Source organism: Talaromyces rugulosus, chromosome I (assembly GCF_013368755.1).
Source record: "Talaromyces rugulosus chromosome I, complete sequence".
Taxonomy (NCBI): Eukaryota; Fungi; Ascomycota; class Eurotiomycetes; order Eurotiales; family Trichocomaceae; genus Talaromyces; species Talaromyces rugulosus.
In genome coordinates, this window is record NC_049561.1 from 4,382,820 (window position 1) to 4,405,406 (window position 22,587).

At 45.8% G+C, this 22,587-nt stretch overlaps 6 protein-coding genes across 6 annotated transcripts; 2 read left to right on the forward strand and 4 right to left on the reverse strand.

Annotated features, from left to right (window-relative positions):
• Positions 1-3,389: 3,389 nt before the first annotated feature.
• Positions 3,390-5,767, reverse strand: TRUGW13939_01476 (uncharacterized protein; the record flags this gene model as incomplete). The annotated part of the gene is made up of 2 exons (XM_035484676.1): positions 3,390-4,614; positions 5,007-5,767. The coding sequence occupies 2 exons, from the start codon at positions 5,765-5,767 to the stop codon at positions 3,390-3,392; spliced, it is 1,986 nt and encodes a 661-aa protein (XP_035340569.1).
• A 1,533-nt stretch (positions 5,768-7,300) lies between these two features.
• TRUGW13939_01477 (uncharacterized protein) lies at positions 7,301-9,426 on the reverse strand (the record flags this gene model as incomplete). The annotated part of the gene is made up of 8 exons (XM_035484677.1): positions 7,301-7,334; positions 7,393-8,077; positions 8,146-8,344; positions 8,408-8,603; positions 8,725-9,103; positions 9,169-9,203; positions 9,263-9,279; positions 9,337-9,426. 8 exons carry the CDS (start codon positions 9,424-9,426, stop codon positions 7,301-7,303), a joined length of 1,635 nt encoding a protein of 544 aa, XP_035340570.1.
• A 1,946-nt stretch (positions 9,427-11,372) lies between these two features.
• Positions 11,373-11,987, forward strand: TRUGW13939_01478 (uncharacterized protein; the record flags this gene model as incomplete). The annotated part of the gene is made up of 2 exons (XM_035484678.1): positions 11,373-11,924; positions 11,976-11,987. The coding sequence occupies 2 exons, from the start codon at positions 11,373-11,375 to the stop codon at positions 11,985-11,987; spliced, it is 564 nt and encodes a 187-aa protein (XP_035340571.1).
• A 1,121-nt stretch (positions 11,988-13,108) lies between these two features.
• On the reverse strand, positions 13,109-14,318 carry TRUGW13939_01479 (uncharacterized protein; the record flags this gene model as incomplete). Its single annotated transcript, XM_035484679.1, has 2 exons — positions 13,109-13,632; positions 13,721-14,318. 2 exons carry the CDS (start codon positions 14,316-14,318, stop codon positions 13,109-13,111), a joined length of 1,122 nt encoding a protein of 373 aa, XP_035340572.1.
• Positions 14,319-16,821: 2,503 nt separating this feature from the next.
• TRUGW13939_01480 (uncharacterized protein) lies at positions 16,822-18,116 on the forward strand (the record flags this gene model as incomplete). Its single annotated transcript, XM_035484680.1, has 3 exons — positions 16,822-16,861; positions 16,937-16,969; positions 17,044-18,116. 3 exons carry the CDS (start codon positions 16,822-16,824, stop codon positions 18,114-18,116), a joined length of 1,146 nt encoding a protein of 381 aa, XP_035340573.1.
• A 260-nt stretch (positions 18,117-18,376) lies between these two features.
• Positions 18,377-22,010, reverse strand: TRUGW13939_01481 (uncharacterized protein; the record flags this gene model as incomplete). Its single annotated transcript, XM_035484681.1, has 2 exons — positions 18,377-21,728; positions 21,796-22,010. 2 exons carry the CDS (start codon positions 22,008-22,010, stop codon positions 18,377-18,379), a joined length of 3,567 nt encoding a protein of 1,188 aa, XP_035340574.1.
• Between the last annotated feature and the right edge of the window lie 577 nt (positions 22,011-22,587).

Below are 22,587 nucleotides of genomic sequence, written 5' to 3' on the forward strand. Positions count from 1 at the left end.
CTTAACTGACTACACCATCGTGGCCATGGTAGATTAAAAGGAAAAACTGATATAAGACCTGCAGGCGGCAGTCTCGTCAATTTGGGTGGTTTTTATGGGTTGTGTGGTTTTATATTGAATTAATTTGACCTCAGTAGGTGTGGTTTTCATGGTTTCTATATGAAAATATATATATATATAAAACACCCGACCTTAAGCATATCCTCACATTAAACATAAGAATTCAGTGTCAGAATTATATGCTTAATCCTAGGTTTTACTGTAGTACTAACGTTACTCAAAAGTCGAATACTTGGTTCCAGCACAAGTTTAAGGTTTCGGTGCTCAGTTGGAACCGAAACACGCCGTCCACCTAGCTTGTATGGGAAATACGAAGTTACATAGAAGTCGTGTCGGCAGGGGGTATATAACGATCCATGATATGTTAAGGATAGGGGGCTTCTAGTGATCTGAGACATGATCAATGAGGGATGACTAAACATATGTATATCGCCGATTTCCTCTATAACAGTTGCAGCGTTATATACTCATATTACAGCACTAGTGATGTATCTATATCGATCTATCTATACATATATAATTGGACCAATATATTATAATAAGATCTGCGTTACTTCAGTGAGAAGATCGTTATCGAATATAGGGAGAAACTGATCGGCACCATCAACGGTTTTCTCGATCTGTTACATATTCTACAACATTCCGGTTATATCGGGTAGGAAGCGATAAGATTACTTCCTACTACATAGCAAGTATAGATCTACATACTACTATAGAATCCCATATCAGACATATTTGGAATAAAGAATATAGCAGCCCAAACGTCTACCACAAATCCAAATGTTTTAGTGACAAGGATATCAAGATATACACTTCATGAATTTCAATATTACGGTTTTGTCTATGAAAATGCTCTCCTGGGCGCTCTTAATATCTATGTCTATAAATACTTCATTCCACACATGTAACATCCTGGTCAAGTAGATTAGGCTCTATAAATCAAGCATTAGTTGATAGCCTATGCATGCAGCTGCATAAAAGTTCCTCATAAATATCCACCTATAGGTTGAATTTATATTCTTGATGTCAGTTATATCAATTGGCGTATCATCTACACGTGTCACAACTTCAATCAATCCTAATTCTAGACAATCATATCACTATGTTTAGAGACTGTGCTTTTATAGAGCAGAGAGATAATAAATAGGATCAATAATGCAATAAATAGTTTCAAATCCCCCACATGTATATTTAAGTACAACCGTTTGCTCTCCGTGCAATTTATACTCGACATCAATTAATTTTACTATCTAAGGTCAACTAAGATGGTGTTTATAACATGTTGCGGATCTTCCCAGGGCAGAACCCAATGAAATAATTTAAAATAATAGTAATAATTCCCTCAAATATTGAATTTCAAATAATATAACGTTCATGAAAGGCAAGTGAGATTTTGCCCACACAGCATTACACAAGTATGTGTGACTTCGTTTTCGGCCAAAAGGAAGTCAATCCTCTACTGGCTAAATCACCATTTAACTAATTACAGCTTATGCACGCCACGTAGACTTAAATATGAAATAAATTTAGGAAACTGATGGATATCCCTCCCTATATTACTTCAAAGACCCCTGGAGAGTTGACGTATATTCAGATGACAACACTGTGAATAACAAAATGTTAAAACAGCGAATCGCTAACACTAAGGAATATTGGCCTAAAATCAGTCTAGGCAAAGGAGAGAGAAAAAGGAACGTTCCATCTTGAGAGTGATATACTAAAGAAGAAAGAACATAAAAAAACTCTGTTTTGCTTCTATATGCAAATGTGGGAATTCCGGTGGCCCGCTCTAGATTTGCTTTCGTCTCAAATCTAGTTGTCACTGCAGAAGCGGGTTTGTCAAACTTGACCTTTTATTCGTGGAAATAAGATAGAGTAGGAGAGCAGCTTGTGCCAAACATGACTGTGGTGAAAGGTTTGTACCCGATGAGAATGGGTACAAACCCCTGTCAGGCAGACTTTTGTGCTATGTTACAGGCCAACAAACTGTCCAGTCACCTTTTCAATATAATTCTCAACAAAATACAGTAACACAAAAATATGCGCACACTAATCATTATGACTTTTTCCGAAAACCAAACTTAATCGGTGACTGTGTCAAACGGATGATCAATGCGGTGCCTTTTTTGTCTGTTCACAACCCAATTCTCGTCAAACCTCATCCGAGCAAAGTATGACTCATTCAGATTTCATTGAAATAGACCAGATATCTTCCACTACGGTTTCAAAACTTTTCCTTTCTAACTATCACCCACCATGAACAAACTTGACAAGGCCGTGTTAAAAATGCGCTTGTTTCGCAGAGGCTCGCCCCCCTCGTATGAGGAGGCGATCCAAAACTATGAAACAAAAAGTGGGAGTTTACATTTCGGGTAAAAAAGACTCTCAGAACAAGCTCTAGGGTATTCATTGACGTATGAGTTCATTCTCCCTAGATATAAGCCCCTACAACGTCAAAGGACTTTGCAAGGAACCCCTGTCACGACTAGTGCGTCATATTATGGTATGTTCCCTTCTCTGTATATCTCTATTATAAACAATAACTTATCAGTATGACACTTACCAGGTGACTCATGTTTCGGATCATGTTGTCGAGGTGATGGGTACAAACGGTATTCGGGCTATACATCGCTCTCATAGCAGTTGATACCATTATCTCATTTGTTGTTGTTATGTTTTGTATGCTATATATTTCCTCTCTACGCCAATAAATCCTTAATTTAAGACCATATCAACAGCATATGGAGTGTTCAAACATATCTTGTAACGATTTAAAAGCAATACTCCATGTTCCTGGTCGTTAGTATTCTGTAAATTTTGGCTTTCAGAAAGAGGGAAACGGAAATCAGATGGAATTATAAAAACGTAGATTACGCTAACCTAAAATCGTATTTATCACCTTACTCAACATCTGAAAGGCACAGACTTTGTCATAATATTATCGCTTAGGTCAAGTGATCATAATACTCAATAGCGAAAATAAATCAGATGATAGATTACTTATTTCCTTGCTGGAGTTACCCTTTTATCATCGTTATTAGTTTGGTGTTTTCTACTCAAAGTATGAAGACTCGTTATAAAGAGTGACTTTTAGACGCTTTCTCATTGATCTGTTCTCATTGGGACGTTATACGTGGCAAAATGAGCGTTGAGGCAGTTTTGAATTATACAAGAGTTCTACTAGGTCTTATCGAGAGAACGCGTTAACATCGAATATAATAATTCTCTATCGGCTCGAGTATTGATTGATATAAAGCGAAGGACATAAACTGCAAAATAGGTAAACCTAGTTAATGAGCAATCTCGGTGTTTAGTGAGAGATAAAAACATCATTCGAGACTCTTCACAAGACTCAAAATGCCCTCAATGACTTCTTTCGGTTTTTCCTGCTGAATCCAGTGCCCTGCATTTTTCACCATCTTGAAGAATCGAAAATCTTCACAAAACGTACCATCACGCATCTTTTCTATAGTGCCTGGCTCCTGGTATGTGCCCCAATCTTTGTCTCCAGCAATGAATGCACAAGGGATCTTTATTTTCAGCCCAGCAAAAACATCCATGCCTCGCTTAAACTTTCCATCTGTGTATGCTCGATACCAATTCAAGCCACCCGCGAATGTGGTACGGCTATACTCGGATGCATACACCTCAATGTCTTCGTCTGACAGCCATTCCTTTGATAACTCCACGGCTTCTTCTGCTTCATTTGCCATGAGCTTGTGGATTGATTCCGGCATCGTTGCTTCTAGAGGCATGATGTAGTAGTAAGGGAGCTTGACAAGTTCGGAGGCCGTCCATCCTCCTTCCAATGGATGAGGGCTATTGCCTGCCCAAGATGCGGATTTGACATAGAAATACCCACGCAAGAAGCTATTTAAGCCTCCCGGAGTTGTTGGACTTGTCATCTCGGCGTTTGCATCCGGTGTAGAATAGTACCACTTATAATGCTTCCGACCAAGCGCTGCAAGCTGTTCGTGGATTGATGGCGAGCCCGTCTTCTGACCAACGGCAGCGGCGTCATTGGTCTCAACCTGCTTCTCTCTATTCGCAACACCAAAGGGCAGTGTTGGTGATCCGTTGAATGGATGGGTCAGCAACATCACACTTTCAAATACGTCTGGCCGAATAACTGCACAACCGCCGGCCGTTACACCACCTGCATCGATACCCACCACACATTTCACCTTTGTAAAGCCCAAAGCAGAAACTACAGCAAGCATGTCTCGGACAAATATAGTTGTTGAGAAGGTGTGCAAGTCGACTTCAGTATACGGCCGCACATCCCACCCGGTTGTCCGACCATATCCTCGTTGGTCCGGTGCGACTACATAGTATCCAGCATTTGCCAGTGGGAGCATAATTCTTCGCCATGAGTAGGCTAGCATCGGAAATCCATGAAGCAATAAAATAAGAGGATTCGATGGGGATCCAGCTTCAAGGATATGGAAAGAGAGATGGCCAAATGACGAAAGATCGATTTGGCGAGAGGTAATACCCTCGGGGAGCGGTAGCTGTGAGTATGTCATGGCTTCTTCTTTAGGTGATAAATAGTTGCTGGGAGAAATTAAACAAAAATATTATTCTCTCATTTTATGTTAAGATTGACTCATTTTCACATGATGTGTTGGTCAACCATATCGAGTCGATGTCGGCTCTCCTCGGCAATAGAATAGCCCCGCTACCAATAAACCGCCTTTTTCCGGAGCCTCAGGTAGAATTTGATTTTATTCCCTACCTATATATAATTTATATACCCATTTCATCAGTCTATACGTTATATTTCAGCCACCGGCTCTCCAACAAAGAAAAGACAATTGGGTAAAACGAAGACTCGTTTTATTAGGATAATGAGTACCAATAGTTTGACTGTACATAGTTTGTTCAAATGCTGTAGTATCATTTAAGAATATACAAAGTGAAATTTGAAATTTCCTTCCCACTCACACTAATTGTGTACAACATCAATCGAAGTCACGTCTACTTGGCTGTCGACATCCTCTCCTTGGTTATAATCGCCAAACTTGAAATAGCTGTCTGGGTTATCGAGCTGACTTGTCTCGAAGCTCTGGGCATCTCCCCCGTTCAAGGAGACGGTCAAGTTGTCATCAGAATAACTGAGCTCATACGTGAATGCGGTTCCCTGAGGGACATTTCCGACTTGGGTGAAATCGCTGTCTCCGCCATCAGTTGACTGCTCGACGCCGATGTAGATATCACCAGAGGGACTATAGTAAAGCTCAGCGACCGGTTTGGAGTACTCGGCCGAAAAGACCTGTCCAATAACGGTGCCATGGCTTCCATCATCGGCTGTGACTACAGTCAACGAAACGGTCATCTTGTTGGTGCCGCTTGCAGACCAGCTCTTGGGGTTCGTCTCGCGGAATTCTGTGCGGCAATGTTTGCTGTTCGTTGTTTTGACGCAGTCAGAAGAGCTGGGCGGTGCTTTCATGACGATGGATTTTGTGTCGGCGTCCCAGTAGAACCAATCTGGATCTTGGAATCCATCGCAGCCTGTCAGGTCAGAGCCGGATACAGTCTGGGGTTTTCCATCGCTACCAATTGGAAGCTGGAGGTCGAAATTGCCGATGTTGGGCACATAATATCCCGGAGCACAGCTGGAGGAATTTCTTGTTTTCAGCGTTGGGGAAGCCCACCCTAGTTGGAGTAGGGGAAGAAGCTTCAGAAGTGTTGAAGTTTGGAAATGCATTTTTGGCTAAATAAATGTGAACACCTATTGAGATTTGTTAGAGGGTAGGGAATAGATCCGATTCCCAGCGGGGAGGCCAGCAGTATTTAAATAAGCTCATGGACAGGTAGGCTAAGCAGACCATTCTGGTATTAGAGATAAAGTATAAAATTATTTACCTCAGTAGCAAACTATTTATCGGCGACGTAGCATTGCATAGTGCCGTCAGTGCGTATTACCGTAATAGACTGTAATGCACCGAGGATCTACATGCTAGATGGGCTTTTCTAGTACGTTTGGCGACGTCAAAATTACTTTTCTACGTGCTGACTATGAATAGCCCCGTTTGACGTAAAATCAATTTATTCAAAAAGGCGCTACGATGGAAGCCATCATTGGATGACAGAAACCCAGCCCAGTGAACCCCCTGGGCAACTGCCAGATGAGTGAAAGTGAGGGGTCCATTGAGATAGACTTTAAAACAATGCGCTAGTTGTTAATCTCAAGATGGCTGAAGAGTGAAAGTATGGAGTCCTATGCAGATGAATTGTATGGCTAGCGTTCAGCACTGTTTGCTGGCTCTTGGGTTTCCATGTTTTTTATCTGGAGGAAAACTGCCTCTTCATTTAGAAAAAGAAAGAGGGAAGGGAAAAAAAAAAAGCAATTGAAGCCACCCTCTGCTCTGAAGAGCAGTGGTCATTTTTTCTCTGGTATCTAGAGCTAGCCCCCACTACTTCTTCTCCATTTTCCTTTTTGGAAACTGGTCAACTTTCTAAGCCAAAGCGTGGTAAGCGGTTGCAGCCGTAGTGGGTTCGTTTCATTTTGATTGGATAAACATTCTATTTTTGGATGCATTCTTCAACGTCAACTGGTACGTCATTAACATTGATTTTATTCTAGAAGCATGTGTTAACTAGTATATTTTACTTTTAGCGATTTTTGTGTCAGTACATACTTTCCACATGGTTCACAACGTAACAGTTGATTGACATAACCTCGTGTTAATATAATAAAATGTCAACTAGTGGAACGGCTAGTCATGTTGGTTGGTCTAAGGCCTGAGTGCAGGTCTCTTTCCCACGAGGATCTGAAAACATCACTGTATTAGGAAAGTGCCCCATGACAACATTTGATTACCACCTACTATATGCCGATACTGAAGTGTTTAATATTAAGCCATGTCAGCCTGTTTCATAAGCATGAAGATTATTCAGATGTCTAAAACATCGAACGGATTAAAATTATCAACGTTCCAACATTTGAACGGTTTTGTGTGCATCCAGATGTCAATATAGCTAAACCCTTAGCAGTCTAAGGCAGCACAGTTGCCATGCTACATCACTCTGAAAGACTTATAGATTTGACTTGTTTCTCACAGTGGGAAGAAAGGGAGGAAAAAAAGTTTAGTGAAAGTAAAGCGTGAGCAATCGTGTTGTTCACAATATGTACAAGCAGTTTTACAATAATGTGGAGAAGAATAGCTTCGACACAGATAAAGTGCTCTGAAACTCGGACTTTTTAGAGGCACAAATGGTTCCCTGCAGCACGATTGTATCATGGCGAGTCTGGCAGCAGCAACGCTCCGATTCTATCCCAGGGCAAGTCAGTGACTAGCAACACGTTAAAAAATTATTGGGGGAACTTACGATACTGCCGCATAGGCAGCGATCAAGACGACTCCCTCAAAATGATTCGCTTTGCCTCTTACAAGCAGGAAACTCACCATCAAGGAAGCCGCAACAATCGCCACTGTCTCAAAGCCATTGAAATGAAGGCTCATATCCTTTCGCATGGCCCACCCAGCAAGCACTGTGAGAGGAGTGACCAGTACACCGATCTGAATAGCGGATCCAACAGCAACATTAATAGCGAGGTCGATCTCGCCTTTTGAAGCTACCATGGCCGAAGTGATGACTTCTGCGATATTTCCTGCAACCGGTAAAATGATCAGGCCGACAAATGACTCTCGCAACGTGCCACGCTCGTTCAGTGTGCGAAAGCTTGCTACCACTGTGTCCGCACATATTCCGATAACAAAGGTAGAAGCGCATAGAACTGCGATTGCGCAGGAGCGGCTCAACCATGATGATGAGTGAACTGGTAGTTGTTCTCCGTCTTCATTGCTATTATTATCCAAGTTATCATTCGTGTAGCTAGCATTGGGTGCCCATTGACGGTCGTGGTCAAAACTATGCCGGACATGAGAAAAGGGCGATGCTGCCGGCTTAACAAGCATTTGACGGTAGTCGAAGGGCGCAGGGCCGCTGTAACTGTTCGATTTCCATCTCACGCGGTGGCCGGACCGGGATAGGGACGGTAGCTCGACTCCATCTTTAGTTTTTTTCTCATTAGCATGACAAAAACAACCATGGATGCCAACAAGGCCGATTGCTTCCCACCTTCAGATGCCCGTTCTAGCCCATCTTGGTCATTTCCGCCTTTCTCTAGGAGATCATCGGGCCGGGAGTCATGGGATTTTAAATGCATAACCAAATAAAACCCATAAACGATCAACAAAATCACAGAGACTGCGCGACTAAAGGCAAGCGACGCGTTATCGGCATCATGGACCTTGCTCATAGCACCGTAGAATGCAGTCTTTTTGAGTCATTAGTCGGACGAGATCCACCAAAGCCGAGGGACATCGGGAAGTCAACTCACAGGCAGGATAAAACTGAAGACGGTCAAATTTAATTGGCCGATGAATAATTGAGCTGATGTGTCGTCGTAAGTTTGCTCCTTATAAGCCAGGCCGGCTACGACCAGCGAGAGTCCGAGGACCAAGAGTAGATTGACCAGAAGCGATCCAAGAAGAGATGCCTGGACAATGCGCACGTGTCCCTCTGATAGGGCAGTCCTGCGATAATTAGGGTTTGCTCTCTTACATTTTTCCTCTTGTATTGGAATGAACTCACATCCTACACTGTATTAGTATTTTGCAAAGACCAAGCCATCAATTGATAAGGATGCAAACTCACAAGATGATGATCTCGGCCAGATTACCGCAGCTGATATTCAGCAACGCACCGGCAGTAGGTCCCAAGTCGCGCGCCAAAGATTCGGTAGCTATTGTCAAGGCTACGGATAGAGGAATAACAGCTGCCAAATTGAGAGAAAACGCCGCAGCAGGGTGGATTTTCATGACGCCGATAACCAGCGCGACGGGGACTATCGTCAGCGATAGAACCAGTTTCATGTTTGAAGCGACCGTTTGCAAGATCCATTTCAAGGGCCGCGGGCTCGGCTGCAGGTTTTGATCCCGAAATGAGGGCTCATATTGTTCTTCCGGCGAGACATATTGATATGAATTATCGGCAGCGTTGGTCACTAGGCCTCGGATTTGCGAAAAGAAACCTCCTTGAAAGCACGGCTAATTTAGCCCGGCCCATAATATCACATTGTTTTTTTTTTTCTGGACTCACGATGTTGTTGCCTCGATTTGTATCCGTTATGATGGCTGGTGAAAATGGTCAATGAGCTTTGAATTCGTCACCAAAGTCGCGGAGATAATCGTACCGAAATGTTCTAGAATGCTGCGCTCGGGGTTAGCAAAGATGCCACGGGGAGAAAAGGACCTGCAGGCTGCTTACTTGGTCGGAGGCTTGTGCGTCTTCGGAGTTGCGTGCTATCAACGGTTCTCCGGGTGTATCACTTTCTATCCTCGCCTCGGAACTTTCCATGGCAAGGTGTAGCAATTCAGACGGAGTTGTCGTTTGTTCTTCCTTCTCTCTCGAACAAGAGAAGATGAAGAATTAAAACCAAAAACTGAAAAGGGGCGGGGGTTATGATCGCACGGGGCGGCCGCCAACGCGAAGCCTGTTAGTCTCCCCGGCGCGCTTTATCGATATGGGGCATTTGGCCCACTAAAGGGGGCGACGAGGTGACACTATCAGCTTATCGATCGCCGGTAACGTGCTTGTCCCTCTTGTTTGCGGGATTTGCTCAGCGTCCGGGCCCAATTAGCGAAGAGTCCGGGCTCTTGGCAATGATCCTACGGTCACTCGTTAATTATAAGTTTACAACTCATGGCCCGGGATTGGTGTTTCAAATGCCTCGAAATTTGCCCTTTGACAGTTATTGAGACAGGCACGGAGTGCGGAGAGAGTACTGCCGTTTCTGGGGGCTGTTGGATGCCGGGCTGAGGCTTTGGTCCGGGTCATCCAAGTAAACTGGTGCCTAGTATTATTAATATTGTTCGAGTTGGCTTTCTTTATTTTGTTGAGCTTAAAAAAACCGATAAATAAACATTGAAGAGGATATAAGATTCGTGGCTGGTTCCTGATTTCCGTTTCCGGTAGCTTCCTGATTCGGAAATTTGTCGTGGTCACTAAGAGCCTATATAGTATTATTATATGCAAAATTAGAAATTTCGCAAGGTGCCACCCCTGGTGAATATTTATTCGCATCTACGTTGAACTTAACATGGTTTCCAGAGAAGCGTGTATTAATAGGTCCGACGAGCACAGAACAAATCCAACAGATCACATGTGGCAATATCGATTGTCAATACCGTCAACTGAATTACATTTACTGTTTTCAAATGTTTATTAGCCATATTTACTCTATGTACCAAATGCCGAGACACTCAAACCCGCACCAGCAGAGACCGGCTCGATATCAGTGATGCTGTCATGCATCCCGCTGTCATGTCTATTTCCAAATTACTAGCTGGCAGATATAATATGGCCATTCAGGCTAATCCTGAAAAAGCCCGCTAGCTAGAATTAACTGCTGCACTAAATAACGGTATGAGCGATTGTATTCTCGGGGAGATACGCTTAGACCGAAGCCATTCGACAACCCCAGCTGGGAGTGTAAAGCACCAACCTGACATCTGGAAGCATGCTCCTGCGGATTAATTTAATTATGCAAAATTTATACACTACAAAATATATTGTTTCGTGCAAGTTAAGAAGAATTTATTATTTGTAGAACCATAGGCTTCTTCCGTTAGGTTCACGAACTCCTCGTCAGTTATTACTAGATTGGGACAACTTAAGACTCAATAAATTCATCGTAACTCGTCGGTGCACCGATGGTATTTGAAAAAGAACCAGAATTCCAATCAACTAAAATTTAAGTTTCACGAACCCTGTTGAGTGCTCATAAACATTGAAATGCAAGCATTTAAAAGATAAACAGATGAAAAAAAAATAATAGATAAAATCAACTCAATTTGACCAAAAGATTCACAACTTCAGATATCCAGTCAGTAGGCTCTCTATATCGCGATATTCAGTCACTTACGAGGCTGATCCTGTAGGCTGAATCTACTCTAGGCAGCAATACCCTGGAGTTGGTTTTTCTACGTCGGTATAACAATGCGGCACAGCCAAAGGGGCTGTGTGGCTGCATTTTACTGGCAGTCTATGGTCGCCAGCCTTGCACGGTGGCTTTTCAGCGCAATACACCCCTGTAATTTTCTGAACCTCGTTAAATCTCAGCACTGATAGGTTTAAATAATTGAGAAGTGGCGGCTGTTGTAATATATGAGACTTGAAGTTATTAGAGCCCATTCAAATGACCCCGCCGCATATTCTTTATAAACTGATGCACGCACCAGGGCCTGGCATTATAGGAATTCTACCACATCAACATACAAATTTAAAAGAAGGAAATCGAAAGGATGGATTTACAAACTACAACCTCTTTTTTAGGCTCTCCGGTCTATAAGTCCGTTGAAGATCTTGCGGCCACTTTTCAAGGCTTGTCAGTTTCTCAGAATAGCCCTGAAGATCATTACCCAAGCTACCAGCTACCCACGTCCAATTACCGATACGCATTTGACAAAATTATCACATTCATCAATGATAATATCTGCATATTACCCGAAAACGAGATCAAGGTCACCCGCACGTTTGCTGGACCTTTCACCCCTGGTGGATTGCTAGTCCTAATGCAAGAGCCTCTCGCCAGTCACCCTTGGGCCGATGGCCTTGACAAGGTTATTTCGACTTGTCCATCTTTGGATGCATTACGGGAAGCCGTATTGAATGTCTCGAGTGGTGAACAATGTATCACCAAAAACGTTTCTGTCATCGATAGATGGCCGTTTCTACACAAGAGCCTACACGAAAAACTAGAGAAGACCTGTGAAGATGAGATGAGGGCATACGACAGACTAGTTCTCGCTGCGATACGTGCAAAACAGCCAGAAGTCATACTCTGTATGGGAAAGGTAAGTAGTTGAGACTTAACGTTGGAAACATCGAGCAAAGGCTAACCCTAGGGAACAATCTGAAAAGTCGGCAGAACGGTTCATCTCATCCAACTATTCGCAGATAGTCACATTACCAGGACAATCTACATACGTGGTCTATAGCTTCCATCCAAGCCATTCAGTCAATCACAACTTTCAAGACTGCCACAAGAGACGCACAACTCTGTATGATAGCATCAGGGACGCATGCGGTCGAGTTCGGAGCATAACGGACGCAGTACCGGTCCCATCCCCCAGGCCTCTCGTATATGCAACTAGTAATCAACCAGTCGAATCGCCGAGTGACGTGAACGTTGTTCGTGACTTTATGAATACACTTGCGGAACTCTGCTTCCCGTCCGACCAGAACCTCCCTATAGGGTGTGTCAGTCTGAGAGTACAGCCCTGCTACTACTCTTTCACCCCGCAACAAATTAAATTCTTACAACACACGTATCTGTGTGGTCCAAATGGTTCTGGCTCGAAAGGAGAAGCCCTGCACATGCTCATACCACTATTTATGAAATTGAACGGTACATTAACGAAAATCTCATATTATCACCCCGTATATACGGTTGATATCAACAAGGTGATACAAATATTAACCACGACACCATCAAATCTGGAGCAAATGTGTCTCAAAATCGTGGATTCCGAGAACACTTTCGTTCCTCCAGGTATGATCTTGAATCCACAAGACCCGCACATTCGGCATCAAGTTATTCAATCGCTTGCAAGAATTACGACTACAATGACGCCCCTTATCGAAACGAGTTTAAAAGTCCGGAAAGTTCCCCAGCAATATAAATACAGATTTCCCAGGCCTGTCGACTATCAGCAAACGACCGTTTGTAGGTGTGGCTCAGGTTTTCGATCCAGTGAGCCTGAGATATGGGAGGTTTTTGCCCAGGCCTTTGTTCCTGGGCATTATTGTACTGCATGTAGACATGTGGATAATCATTATGTGGTTAGGGTGTGGCTATGACCATATCAAGCCGGTCCACATGTGGAGCAAGGAATAAGTTGGTTATAACTATATAGAGTTATATGTCTTTAGAAGAATATTCTTAAACTCATATTTTATACCTGAGACTATGTTGATGTAATCACTCATGCCCTTGTGTATAACACTCGGAGAGTTGTCCCAGTCCCGAAAGCCGGGGCTAAGACAGCTTGGACGACTGGATAATTCGGTCCAGCAAGTGATGCGTTTTCACCGCATCTTCAAATGTTGCATATTTGCTACTGTCGCCTTTTGCAAAAGCATCATACAATCCAGCTGTATTGGAACCTGGAAACGGAACTTTGGTAGAGGTTGGGTCTGTAGATAGATCCACAGTCTCAATATCTTCTTCCTTCCCAACTCTCACTTTCAAAGCTGCTTCGGAGCTACGCAGTTGCCATCCAAGTTCCGGTACAGTCACTTCTATTTCACCCTTGGTCCCACTGATCAACCACCGGAAGCCGGTGCGGTCGACAGCAGAAGGGACTGAGCGAAAGCTGAGAGAAGCAACAGCACCTCCTTCAAGGGCTCCTTGAACAAAGATGTGATCTGGAGCTGACTTTGGATGGTTGGCATGGACAACTTTTCCTTCATCATTGACGATGTTGGTAGTTGGGTATTGTGTTTTGAGGATGGACTGGATATTTGTAAAATCGCCCAAAACAGAGGCAAAGGTATCCAGGACTAGATGAATTAGCTAATTGAAATGGACTAGGAATCTTAAAGAAGAGAGAGAAGGGAAAAAAGAAGAAGAGATGTTGCCAAGACTTACAATGTCCGAAGAAAATCGTAAATGCATTTCCACCACTCTCCATGTCCAGGTAGTATTCCGCGCCCGGAATCCAAACATCAGTTGACAAAGGGCTCAAGCACCCAAAGACAGACGAGCTAGTTACCCGGCCAATTTTTCCACTGGCGAGAACCTCCCTGGTCTTGAGTACCAAAGGGTCAGCCCGAGCTTGCAGACCGACAATGGTCCTCGATCCATGGGCTTTAGCTAAACTCGCAAACTCGCGAGCTTCCTGGCTGTTAGCGCCAAGAGGCCACTCGACGAATACATCTTTTCCTGCCAAAATGGCAGGCTTCACCAGATTTGGCCGCTTTTGTACATTGACTGACACGACCACAAGGTCGACTTCATCGTCTTGGGCCAGGTCCACGGCGTTTCCATACGCTCTCGTCTCGGGTGGCAGATTATGGAATTCGATTGATCTTTTCGCGGATTCAACGGTAGAATTTGCCAAAGCTACTAGCTGATAGTCGGGTGAGTTCAGTATGGATGGAAGATGAGCAAGGACTGCCCAGGCGCCTGGTCTCTGTGGAGATGCCGCGGTGGACAAGCCGATAAGTCCCACGCGGATTGGGGCCATGGTGTCAAACGAGGATTTGGGTTGTGCAAGACAAGTTTGAAATTTTCTTTTCAATACTGATATGATTTACAAGGAATAATTCTACGTGTTTTGACATAAATTATATACTTCTCCCCAGCGGAATTCCGCTACGGTACCACGACTCCGATTGGTGGGGGGGAAAGTAAGCTTGCGCCAAGCCTCAGGTGAGACCCACCTGAGTTCCGGCGCTAACCCTAAAAAAGAAGATGACATATCGCCCGCATCTGGAGTTCTCGTTTCTTACTTGCAACTTCTCTTCCCTGTCTTCTTCTGACTTTTGTAATTGACCGAGTCGGCTCTCCTATTATTGGGCCGCTGCGGAGATTGCTTTAGCAATGCCTTTGTCCCGGAAAAAGTCGTGCACCCAGTGCAGAGTCGCGAAGGTGCGATGTAACCTCCATCTTCCGTCGTGTTCTCGATGTTCCCAAAGAGCACTGTCATGCAGGTACGACAATATCAGCATAGGGCAATTAGCAACAGAGAGACCTTCTAAAAATACTGTAAGATGGACCAATGGCGTCTCTGATACTCCTGTGTCGGGCACAACGGAACTCTCCCAGGCCGGCTACCCGGAAGCACTAAATTGTTCTAAATCTACGGCAACAGAAGTCCAGGATATTGCTATGAACACTGGACTATATGACCAGGAGTTTATGGGTAATATTCCTGCAATGGATACCGGCTTGACTGAAGTGAGTTGTATGTTATCTGGACCTTCACCTGTCGACATGTCCAGCACTTCCGGAGCTCCAGATGTCAGATTCGACGAGATAGTGAGCTTAAACCCCCCATCACTTAACAAGACTTTAATCAAATAATCATAGAATTATACCCTCAACTTTGAAGAACCCTCCTCCCAAGACAACAGTTTGCAAAAGATTCTTCCGGCAAGCATGTTTGCTTCTTCACAGCCAACAACACAAGCCCTAACGCCAATGTCTCGGGGCTTCGTTTTGGACAGCCCAACTATGCAGAACAATTCTTCTTTGGTGTTCTCCGAAATAGGTGCAACAACTACCCCCCAACTACGGGAAGCAGTCAGTCTGGATTCCTGTCTTACGGCAAAGTCTATTTTAGGCCAAATAAGGTCGTACCCCCGAATGCTGATTAGTGGCGGCATTTTGCCTCCTTTTATCCATGCCGGGTGCATGGTTGGTGACTTGAAAGTTGGCTGTGTTACCAATGGGTGTCACGAATGCCTTTCAAAGCCCCTCGCAAATTGCGTAAGCCTCGTGCATATGTTTTATTCCAAGACGCCCACAAGCAGCGATTTAGTGTGGTCTACTATTTATGCAGAGCATATGCGATTGTATAAAGAGGTAGGTTACGCATCCTATGTAGCTATATATATATCCGGATTTTTGAATTTTGCACGATATTTACTAATCATTTGTCAAATTGTAGTTCCGAGAGTACGACGAGAACACCCTACTTGCCGCGGTTCAGTCCGCAACTATATACGTTCTCCTCCGGGTTCTAGAACCCAGCGTTGACAATGACTTGGTCACCTTCTTTTTCCAGTCGACTGGTGTAAACTCCCCTCTACTAGACAGATTTTCTGATTACTAAGAATTTTTTCTTTTTCTCTCCAGGAAATGGGTGCTAGGCTTTATCAAAAATACTATCTCGCCAGAAGAAAGAATATCTCCACTTTTTCAACGCGAACAGAATGGATATTCTACGAGAGCATAGGAAGGTTCGAAACTCGGAATGATGGCCGAACTCTATAAATATTTGCTGACTGTTTGAAGAGTTGTTTGTCTTCTTGGAACTATAGAGATGATTGTCAATGTCAACATTGGCCCTCCGACGCGCACTGCCTGTGAAGGGTCTGATTCCGTTCCATTGCCCTGCATTCGCGGCTTGTGGGAGTCGGAAAACGACAAGGTTTGGCAGCAGGAATACATGTCATTCCTCAACCAGAAAAAGAACAGCCATCCTTTGAATCTTGGACACTTGAGAAACTCCAAGTCCGGCATACCACGCAGCACAGGGCGGAATCATGACCTAGGTGATTGGTGCATGAATTTGGACTCTTTTGGGATGTTGGTCATGATGATTGCAAGGCTCGACCTGGACAGCAGAGAGCAGCTGACCATCCTCGGGATTTCATGAGCTCTTCTACCAGAGAGTACTGATACAAGGATGTACACACTGTATTAGTAACTATACAGTTCGATGGCGTCATTCTGGTATAGGTCTAGCTGCGGGATCGGCAGTCGGGCCTCTCCGCTTTCGGAGCCGCCCAGTCAGTCCAACCTTCAACATTGTCTCTTGCATGCGCGACTCCGGCATTTTTCTTCTCGATGAGTCAGAATCAGAGTCCAACACGGGCTTTTATGACTGGTATTGCTCCTATTATTCACCTGTATAAATACTACCGGTAGTCCTGCTGGACACTAGAAACTAGAAACTTCCCATTTCGTTATTTTGCGGGGAACTTTTTTCTGCTGAAGAACCACGACAGAAGAGACGACAGACAATGGCGTCGGATTTCCCTCCACCACCTGTGGATTCTATCGGTGAGTTTATTTATTCAATCTACGCAGGAATTTAAAGCAGTGCAGTTGTCTAATATTCGGCATCTTCCCTGGCAGACTGGAACAACGTCGGCTTCAAGGTCCGCGAAGGTAACGTCCACCCCTTGCCTCGACATCACAGCAGTTCCTCCAGACTAATCGCCATGTCTTTATGAAACAAACAGTCAACGGCCATGTCGAATCGCACTTTAGCTACACCGGCGGCGGTACCTGGTCCGAACCCAGGTTCGTCGCATCTCCTCACCTGCAAATCCACGGCATGGCGCCTGGTCTCAACTACGGTCAGCAAGCGTACGAAGGCATAAAAGCCTTCAGGATGCCTCCGCAGCAGGGCTCAAAAATCACAATATTCAGACCAAACCGCAACGCGGGACGCATGCAGCGATCCGCAGACTTTGTCTCGATTCCGCATATCCCCGAGGAGCATTTCCTGCGATGCGTCAACCTGGCCGTCGCAGCCAACGCGGGCTTTGTGCCGCCACACGAGACCGGCGCTGCTATGTACATTCGGCCGTTGGTGTTTGGGTCCAGTGCACAACTAGGCCTGACCCCCGGCGATGAGTATACCTTTGTGGTGTTTGTCATGCCGACGGGCGTGTACCACGGGGTGCATGGTGTCGACGCCCTCGTTCTCGAGGACTTTGATCGCGCTGCGCCAGAGGGCACTGGGTCGGCGAAAGTGGGCGGCAATTACGCGCCTGTCTTGCGTCACTCGCAAAAGGCGCATGCTGAAAAGTACGACATCACATTGCACCTGGACAGCAAGACGCGCAGCGAGATTGACGAGTTTTCGACGTCTGCATTTATCGGCGTGCGCAAGGGAGCCGATGGCTCGGTTACACTCGTGACGCCTGATAGCAAGAATGTGATTGAGTCAGTCACGGCAGCGTCGGTGTGCGAGATCGCCGCCAACGTGTTTGGCTACAAGGTCGAGAAGCGACGCATCCCATACGAGGAGCTCCCGGAGTTTGCAGAGGTGTTTGCTGCTGGTACGGCCGCCGCACTCGTGCCCATCAAGTCGATCACGACGCTGTCGAAGAATGACAAGTTTGCCTTTGACGTGGGCGCCGATGAAAGCGGCGGTGAGGTGTGCCAGCAGCTGCTGAAGACGCTCAAGGGCATCCAGAACGGCACGGTCGAGGACAAGTTTGCCTGGAATTTCGAGGTTACAGCACCGCCAAAGGGCTTTGTTGACGGTGTTGGAGACGTGAATGGGAGTGCGACGAGTGTCCCTTGAAAGATAATTTTGTGTCTATGTAGATTGCAAGAGAAACGAGAATTTGTTCGATTTATTTTCAATTGGTATTCTGAATTATTAATTCTACATTGTGCAATGGAGCCTTCTTCTAGACATGGATCACGTTTAACAGGGTGACTGCTACTCTGTCCAGAATAGATGGGCAAAAAAAAAAAGTACAAGAATGTGTTTACATACAACTCCATCCGACGTGTCAATTCACTTTCGCGGGTAGAAGCTTTAGAGAAACTCAACGGATTTCAGTGAGACCCAAAACCGTTACTGAACGGCATCTTCACCTTGCTTTTAGACATGACTTTCTCCTTGCCCGTCGGCAGAATGTCACCGCGGTCATCATTGTCGCTATCATCGCCGTCAATGTCGTCGGAGTCGCTGCTTGACGGGAATTCAAACATGTCTTTGCGAATCTTTCTAGTGCCGTTTGCCGCAGGTTTAGCCATTGCCGCCGCCGCTGCTGCTGCTTTACTAGCTTCTTGTTCTCTGCGCATGTCTGCTCGAACCGATGAAAAGGTGTGCCGCTTGTTCATGTTGACTGGAGTCCAGCTGCTGTTGCTGCCAAAGGTGTGCTGCGACAAGATGTTGTCCTGTGGTTTGCCCAGTGTCTTTGGTTGTTTCTCTGTTCTGATGTGCTTAAATAAGTCATCGTCGCTGTCGTCATCATCGCTATCAGAATCCGAACTCGAGTCAAGGTTGAGTGAAAGATCGGAATCAGAGTCAGAGTCGGAATCAGGACCAGAATTGGGCTCCGGCTTAACGACAGCACTGAGTTTGGCCGGAGCAGGTTGGGTCTCCTCAGCCTCTGGTTCCTTTTTGGGTTCGATTAGGGATTCCGATTTCGAACCTGATTCAGAGTCAGAATCCGAGTCAGAAGAGTCAGAAGAGTCGGAGACGGAATCGGAATCGGAATCGGAATCAGACAATCCTGAGGAACTCTCTGGTGCTTTTTCTGTAGTTTGTTGAATTTGGGGAGCAGGTGAGGATCCATGTTTAGAGGGAGACTCATTGTGTGCCAACTCCAACTCCGAATGCAACTGCTTCATGGCCATGGAAGATTGAGAGGAGCTAAAGTCCGCAAGCTGCACTGGTGTTCTAGCACGCTGCACAGAACCTCCATGACGATGGCCATCTCCAGAGATTTCCTCCATGTTCATTTGTGAAATTGTGCGTGTTGCTGCTTTCTTCTTTGGTGAGACGTCATTCGGAGTGACTTTGTCTGGAGTAGATCTGATTTTGTCCACGCGGAGAGTGCTGATTTCATCCCGAATTTTCTTCTCTGCTGGAGGCAAGCTGCTGTCTTCGGCCACAGGTGATTGCGCGCCAGTACTCTTTGACGGCGAAAGTTGAGGTTCGTGATCACCATCAGAACCGGTATTGAATTCGTCGACCCGCTCAAAGTCAGACAGAACATGTGATTTTCTCTTCGTGGTTGATTCTTTGGACTTCTCGCCGCTGGATTGCTCGGAACCAGCATGGTTTTTGACGCTGTCATTCTTTGCATCTGGGGTTGCTGACTTGGTAGAAGACTGTGAGGCATTGCTTCGTTTTCCAGGCGTGGCTTGTTTCTCAGCTAGCTCACCAGCATGATTGTTTTCTGTATGTTGGGTATTTGCCGTGGCTCTCTTTTTCTTTTTATCGCTGTTAATCTTCTGCCCTGCTTCCTTTTTGTATTTGTTAATTGTCTCTTGTGACACGTTAGAAGGCCAGACTATTTTAGGTGTTGTAGAAGCCGAACGATGCTTTTCATCCGAGTTGACCGAAGAGGGAGTGCCTTTGCTTTGTGGGTGAACAGGCTTGGGCTCTGGGGGAACAGAGCGACGCTTTCCCTCTGAACCAATAGAAAAGGGGGTGCCTTTACCATGTGACTGAGCAGGTCTGGGTTCTGGAGAAATTGAGTGAAGCTTTTCTTCAGAAGAAGAATCTCCATTCTCTGGCGACTGAGCAAGCTTGGACGACGCCTTTGGTGCTGCTGTCTTTGCTGGCAAATTGCCATTCGGTTCGTCATCGACAAATGAAATGGAGCGGCGGACCCGGCTCCGGTCACTCAGGCCATCCTTGCGCAAGGCAGAACGAAGCTTGGATCCCGAATCAGTCTTTTCTGATCGAGATGGCGTCATGCTGCTCAATTGACTTGAAGATAGCTTTATCTCTACCGCAGGCACGGGTGTTTTAGGGGCCGTGGATGTCGAGGCGACCCCAGCCACCGGCAGTTTTCGGTTTCGCCTTGGACTTTCAGTTATGCCAAAGCCTAGGCTGCCTTCGGGTACATATGCTGGTCGCACTGCGAAAAGGTTACCTCTTTGCGGGCTTGAGAAAGACAATCGTCGCACGCGAGGCTGAGAGGGGCTGGAAGAGAGAGGCCGGCCATGCATTTCCGCATCACTAGGCTGCAGGTGTTGCTTCTTGCGGGAAAGCGGTGTCGATGGCTCTGTTGAAAGCTCCAGTCGAGGCTCCTTCGGAGGGGGCAATTGGTCAGGACTTTGACGCTTTCGTTTAGTCGCGGTGTCTTGAAGAAGTTTGTCTTTGAAGCTAAAAGGTTTGTCGGTGCTAAAAGTACGTGAGACGCGAGTGGCCGAGTACTGTGGTTCTGGAACAGGTTCTGGAACATCGTCTGGATCCGACATGTCAATGTCACCATTTTGATCACGCTCAAATTCCTCTGGTTCCTTGACTGGCTTTTTCTCCGCCTGCTGATGGGGCAACTCATGACTTTCAAGCTGAGGGCTCTTTTCACGAGAACCTGGAAGTTCCTGCAAAATGGATGTAGTCTGAGAATTTTTGACGATAGATTGCTGCATCTGTACGGTCAGATCTCCTTGCTGACCGGGCAACTCATGGTCTTCAGGTTCATGGCTCTTCTCACGAGGAGACCCTGGAACTTCTTGCAAAGGGGGTATAGTCTGGGAATCTTTGACGATAGATTGCTGCCTCTCTAGGTTCCGACTAGATGCAGATGACCCACTTCGTCCTCTAGAAGAACGGTTTACACTGCGTTCTTCGTCAATTTGTTCAAGATGAGACGTATGTGAAGCTCTCCGGGGTTCTGGAGCGCCAAGCTCTTCGCTAGCCTCGCGAGGAAGCTGAGGAGAGCTCTCGACAATCTCACGGTCATCATCATTAGAGTTCCGCTGCCACTCTAGCGATTTCAGGACTTCACTGTCATCACCAGGCTGTTCTCGCTCCACAGACTGCATGGGGATATCATAGGACGGTGATTTAGGTCCAGAATTGTTGGAGCCATTTTGAGTAGACTCTATTTCTATGTGCTCGTTGTTGATGTGAGGCGAGGTATGGTCCAACGACGGCTCGTCTTCTTGGATGGTAGGGATTGTAGGTGCGGGCCGCTGGAAAGAATGAGATCCCCCTGCTGTGGAGAACGAGCGGGCTGCACTTGCCCAGTCCTGAACGACAGAATCTTCTCGAGTGAAGGTGGGGTGTGCGAGTGGGTTTTGCGCGACGATAGCAATGGCCCGTTGGTCTTCTCCATCTGTATATGCACGGCCATGCTGGACGAATACGTCGGCGACGGAGAGATCAACATCGAGGTTCTCGTGGGGATGTTCTTCGTGGAGGATTTTCTTGATATCCAAGGGTCTGTTGTTTTATTTCATATAAGTATGGGACGTAAGACACATACGGGTTGTAAACAAAAGGTACTCACTCTGCGTGTGGTCTGAGCTTTTTCCACTTCTCTTGAATCAGCCCACCGAGTGCACCCAGCGAGACGTTTTCTGGGTCTCGCACTGGCACGAGAAAGGCAATGGTCTTCCCAGTAGGCGCATTGGCTGAGGCACTGTCTGTATCGCCGTTTGGCTGCCAGGCAGGCCTGGGCCGCTCCCGGGGGAGGACCTTGACCGTTAAGCGTAGAAAAACCATGGGGCAATGGTCATGTCGTGCAGAGCGCCGAGGCGAAGCGAGATGGGCGAGAGACACTTGACAGACACGATGGTAGCGCTCTCTCTCTCTCCTCTCAAGAGCAATCAGTGCCAATCTCCGTGCTATGCCAGAGGGCTCGCAGAAGACTGAACAGACAAAAAAGAGAGGAAAGGACGGATTGCAGACGACAAGAAAAGACGAAGCAAAAAAAGAAACGAGCGCACGCAGGGAGGGGAGAGAAAGAGAGTGGCGGGGCGAGCAAACGGTGATGGCTGTCAACAAGTCAGGGCGGTCGTCGGTCAGGGAAATCTTTCGAAGACCGCCTGCTGCTTGCCCGATCGGGAAAGGCGCGGTTGCCCTCACCGCGTCGACGCGTGCGTGTTAATTGGTCTTTTTATTATTATTATTATTATTTTATCTTTGTTGATGGGGTACTGTTAGATGATTATACACAATTAATTGCTATACAGTAGTGTTTTCAGCTTTGCAATTGCTTTCTCGAAGTAGATCTATTCCCAGCAGCCATCTAGAGGCACGCAGTAGAGTAACGTAACTACCAGCACAAACAAAGAGAACG